Below are 5030 nucleotides of genomic sequence, written 5' to 3' on the forward strand. Positions count from 1 at the left end.
AATGGCATGCGTTTGAGAGTAAAAAGTGCATTAAAATTCAATATCTCTAATTCATAGTGCTAGCCCTCCTTTAAATCAAATACATAGGTTTTATCAACAGCTTAAATCATGTGATTCTATTGTATTTGCATGTACAACATGCATATTTTAACATCACTGAGGATTCTTTTGTAATTTGTAAATTCACATTAGTATGTTATCTAATTAGTTGTATTTCTTATTTGAGAATTGCATATAAGCAAGTCATTATGAAGTCTAGGAAATTGGGCCTGAGAACCTATCTTACTGAATAGTTTACCCCTCTTGGTAGTTTTTAATTCTAAGTCTCTAGGACTTATGAAGTCTATACATTTACATATTTATTAATATATTTCCTTCCATATTACTATGCTTTTGTAAATAGTTTTATACATTTTATAATGTATTTCCATAAGGCTCAGGAAATACTCGTTAGACTATAAAATACAGGCTGAGATTTATGAAAACATGTACAGTTTTGGCATGTATAAATTTGTCTAGGGAACCAAAATTTCAGAAAGTGCTACTTATATTCATTGCTAGATAACTTAATGCAGGGTATCGTTCCTTATAAATATTATGTGACATAATAAAATACTATGGATAAAGACTGCCAAGTAAGGATTCCTTGCTATGGTCAAGCCAGTTATCCGTTGGTTTAGACCTGTGCTTTCCAATATGGCAGCCACTAGCTACCTGCAGCTATTTAGCTGTGAATTTAAATTATTATAATTAGATATGGGTAAAAATTCAGTTTTTCATTTACAGTAGGCATATTGCAAGTGTGCAGTAGCCACACATGGCTAGTGGCTATAGTATAGGATAATGCAGATTTGCACCACTTACATTGTTGTAAAGATATATTGGGCAGTACTGGTTCAAGTGTAAATGCCTTTCTATAGTTGAGCAGAGTGTCTGTAAAGCAAACTCTATCTTTGCATTGATTGCCTTTAGGTTCATAGAGATAGGTTCCTGCAGCAGGGTGTGGGGTGAGAGATCTTAAGTAAAATTACTTGGAAAATGGTATTCCTTAAAATGTTTTGTACTGCAACTAACAACCCAAATCCAAGTGGCTTATGCTATCACTTCTTAAAGTGTTATACATGGACCAGCAGCATTGGTATCCCTTAGGAATTTGTTAGAAATGAAGACTCCCACCCCCTGCCTAGACTTCAAATCCCTAATAGAACATATTCCTCAGGTAATTTTATGCACATTAAAGTTTGGGAAGCCCTAATTAAAACCATAAGGAAGTCATTGTCTTATATTACAATAAATCCACAGGTGGGATAGCTATAGGTTAAGTTTGTGACTCCATTGTGTCATCAAAATCTGAGGTTCTTGGGGCACCTAGGTGGCTCAGTTGGTTAAGGATCCGACTTTGACTCAGGTCATGCTCTTGCAGTTTGTGAGTTCAAGCCCTGTGTTGGGCTCTGTGCTGACAGCTCAGAGACTGGAGCCTCCTTCAGATTCTGTGTCTCCCCCTCCTCTCTGCCCCTCCTATATTTATGCTCTGTCTCTCTCTGTCTTTCAATAATAAATAAAAATGTTAAAAAATTTTTAAAATTCTGAGGTCCTTTCATTTTTATTAGATTATAATTAATATACAGTGTTATATTAATTTCAAGTACACAATAAAAAGATGCAATAATTCTATACTTTTCTCAGTGCTGATCAAGCTAAGCGTACTCTTAATCCTCTTCTCCTATTTCATCCATCCCCTTACCCACCACCCCCTGGCAGCTACCAAGTCCGTNGCCAACCAGGCCACCCAGGTGCCCCCCAAATTTGTTTTCTGTATTTCTATTTTTTGGCTTGTCTCTTTGCTTTGTTCCTTTGTTTTGTGTGTTAAGTCAACATAGGATTGAAATCCTGTGATATTTTTCTCTGACTGGCTTATTTCACTTAGCATGATACTCTCTAGGTCCTTTCAGTTTCTTGGTTTTGCTAGCCTCCCTCTGTCCTCAGATGATTTTACAATTAGAAGTTGGCTGCAGCAGTTCCCAGTATCAATATCCTGACATGCTCTGCCTTTGGATTTTGTTAGAAATATGTCCAATCTGGCAGTAGTTTTTTCTTGTTCCACAGTTTCCTCCCTCCATTGCCAGTCACGTATTTATGCTTCATTTTCCTTTTGTTTTTACAGCCTTTTCTAAATGACTACGTGAAAATCATAAAATGAAACTAAGGAAAATGCCAACTCTTTCTTGCCTATAGGTTGTAGACTTTTGTTTTATGAAATTGACAAATTTCCTTAATTTATTTCTAAAGTTACCCCTTCTACTATATTTAAAAAGGGGACATTTGTGTTGTAAAGGCTTATAAACAGTCTTCTGATAGCAGTGCCACCTTGTGGTTATTTCTTTCTCTGCTCAGCCATTGCCATAGGCCACCGTTCAAGTCCCGTCCCTGCTGCTCACTCTGAGCTCTGGCTTGTCATTCACCCGGATACATTGATGCTGTCTATTTCCAAGCCTCAGCGAGCAAAGGAAGCATCGCACCTTTTACCACCTGTTGACTTACTACATATAACGCCTATACAGAAAGCAATAAGTAGTTACCAGACATTATTGAATCATGAAGAGTAAAGTAACCACATGGGGAAAGCAAAAGCATTTTTAAATATTGTATTAAAAAAAATTGTTCGTAGGGTCATCTGGGTGGCTCAGTTGGTTGAGCATCTGACTCTGGCTCAGATTGTAATCTCATGGTTTATTCGAGCTCCGCATCGGGCTCCCTGCTGTCAGCACAGAGCCCACTTCAGATCCTCTGTCTCCTTCTTTTTGTCTCTCCCTACCTGGCAGTCTGTGTCTCAAAAATAAACATTAAGAAAACAATTGTTCTGGGGCGCCTGTGTGGCTTAGTCGGTTAAGCGTCCGACTTTCGCTTAGGTCTTGATCTCGCGGTTCGTGGGTTCGAGCCCCGCATCGGGCTCTGTGCTGACTGCCAGCTCAGAGCCTGGAGCCTGTTTCAGTCTGTGACTCCCTCTCTCTCTGACCCTCCCCTGCTCACGCTGTCTCTCTCTCTCTCCTAGAAATAAATAAAACATTAAAAAAAAAAGAAAGAAAAGGAAACAATTGTTCTTAAAGGCCACATGAAAGCCCTACAAAGTTAACCTCTTCACAGAGGTTCCCCACAGGGACAACCTACTCACTAGCTGTTTCCAGCATAGTATGGAATTCAGTGAATATTTGTTGAATGAAATGTCTGTCTTAATGTTTATAAAAAAAAAAAAGAAGTAAATATGTTTTAAAAAATTGCTTATTAACTCCAAAAAAGTGTGAGTTATGCTTGTAATATTTCTTTACATATAAATAATAGTGTGGGATTTTTTCTTCAGTTTTTGAAAAGTAAAATTTTTATCTTGATGTAAGGGCAAACTGGGCAGGAAAAACAACAAAAATAAAGAGTGATACTGTAGCTAATATATATACCTTGTAATATATACCTTGTAATATATACCTTGTAATATATACCTTGTAATGCAAGGATCATATTTTTTATCTAAGAGGCATCTTTGAGTTTTTGCTTTTACTTAAATGGGTGCTTCTTCATTTATGTTGCTTCCCATAAAAAGGAAGATGTCTACCTTTTTTGTTTGATAAATGAAAGCTCATTCTCATAGGCTTTTGACTGTAGTGTGCCTCAGTGAACATGTGTTTGTGCAAGGTAAAAGATCAGTAAAATGATGTCATCTAAATTATATTAAACACTCAACTTGTGTGTATTTTGTGTGTTTAAACGTGCTGACTAATGAAAATTTCTGGTAAAGATTTTATAAATCACAGTAGTGAATTCCTAATTCAAATTATGTCTTCCTTATCAGTGTTATAAGATTAATGTTCAGTATACTATGGTTTCCTAAAATGCTTTAAATGTATCTCCATAAAGAATATTTACCTCAAAACAGGTATTAACACTTCTCATTTGAGTCTCAAGTTTTTATTGAATGGATAAAATGACCTGTTTTCATTTTCATCCTCACCATGAAATTGTGTGATTGATAAGCACGACATCATCCCTCGTCCCTGATGCAGGCAATCTAATTGAGAAGGCTTAGTTTAAGAAGTTGGTTTTAGGACATATAGCCAGGCTCTAAAGTCATTATCCAGCCCACTATTGTATACATTTTTGTAAACAGTACTTCTCTGTCACTTACCTATTTCTGCATAACAAATGACTCCAAATCTTAGTGGCTTAACACAATAATTTATAATTACATCATGATTCTGTAGATCAGGAATGTGACCATGGTTCATCTAGGTGATTGTTCTGCAGTTATCATCTGGCTGAGGTCACTCTGTGAGCTGCATTCAGCAGGAAGCTCGACTTGTAAGGCAGCATTTTATTCTCTAGAGTCACTTTCAACATAGTCTCTCATCATTCAGGAGTGTAGCCTGGTCTTCCAACGCCATGGCAGCTGGGTTCTGAGAGAGAATATAAATGCTTCCTATTTTTCTATTGGTCAAGACAAGTCACAAGGCTAGTCCATTTCCCTGAGGATGGGAAGTAGACTGCAGGAAAGAGTGGCAAAAAATTTGTGACCATCTCTAATCACCGCACATATTAAAAGAAGGGAGGTATAAATGGACTGTTGCCAGGATATGCTATTAGTTCACTTATCAGAGATGGATCACAGTTTACTTAACACATTTACATTTAGGTAGCTGAGTGAAACTTAGTAAAACTCACACTGTGTGAACTGTAATACATCAGAGAAAGAATAACTTCAGTGGTGATTCAGCATGGGCTCTGCTTCTCTTGTTAATGTCTGTTATATGCCAAACAGTGTGAACATGCCATAAATTATAAACATCAACAGTTTTATCTGCTACGTTTAATAATAGTAAGTAAAATTATTTTGATAGAAGTACTAACAGACATCTTTCAAATTTTCAGTTTACATAAAGTTCTAATGGATCTCCAGAATCAGCAACTGAAAGAGTTAAATGACTGGCTAACTAAAACAGAAGAGAGAACAAGGAAAATGGAGAAAGAGCCCCTTGGACCTG

General features: G+C 36.8%; 1 protein-coding gene across 1 annotated transcript in view; it reads left to right on the plus strand.

Moving 5' to 3' along the window:
• LOC144229586 (dystrophin-like) overlaps nucleotides 1-5030 on the plus strand; it is a gene marked incomplete at its 5' end in the record, with an annotated part of 111510 nt that overhangs the window by 32993 nt on the left and 73487 nt on the right. The window contains 1 exon segment of the mRNA XM_077761689.1: nucleotides 4918-5030. This exon segment is cut by the window's right edge and continues 21 nt beyond it. Coding sequence (XP_077617815.1) covers nucleotides 4918-5030 — 113 coding nt within the window.

Source organism: Crocuta crocuta, unplaced genomic scaffold (genome assembly GCF_008692635.1).
Source record: "Crocuta crocuta isolate KB4526 unplaced genomic scaffold, BGI_CrCroc_1.0 scaffold1714, whole genome shotgun sequence".
Lineage (NCBI taxonomy): Eukaryota > Metazoa > Chordata > Mammalia > Carnivora > Hyaenidae > Crocuta > Crocuta crocuta.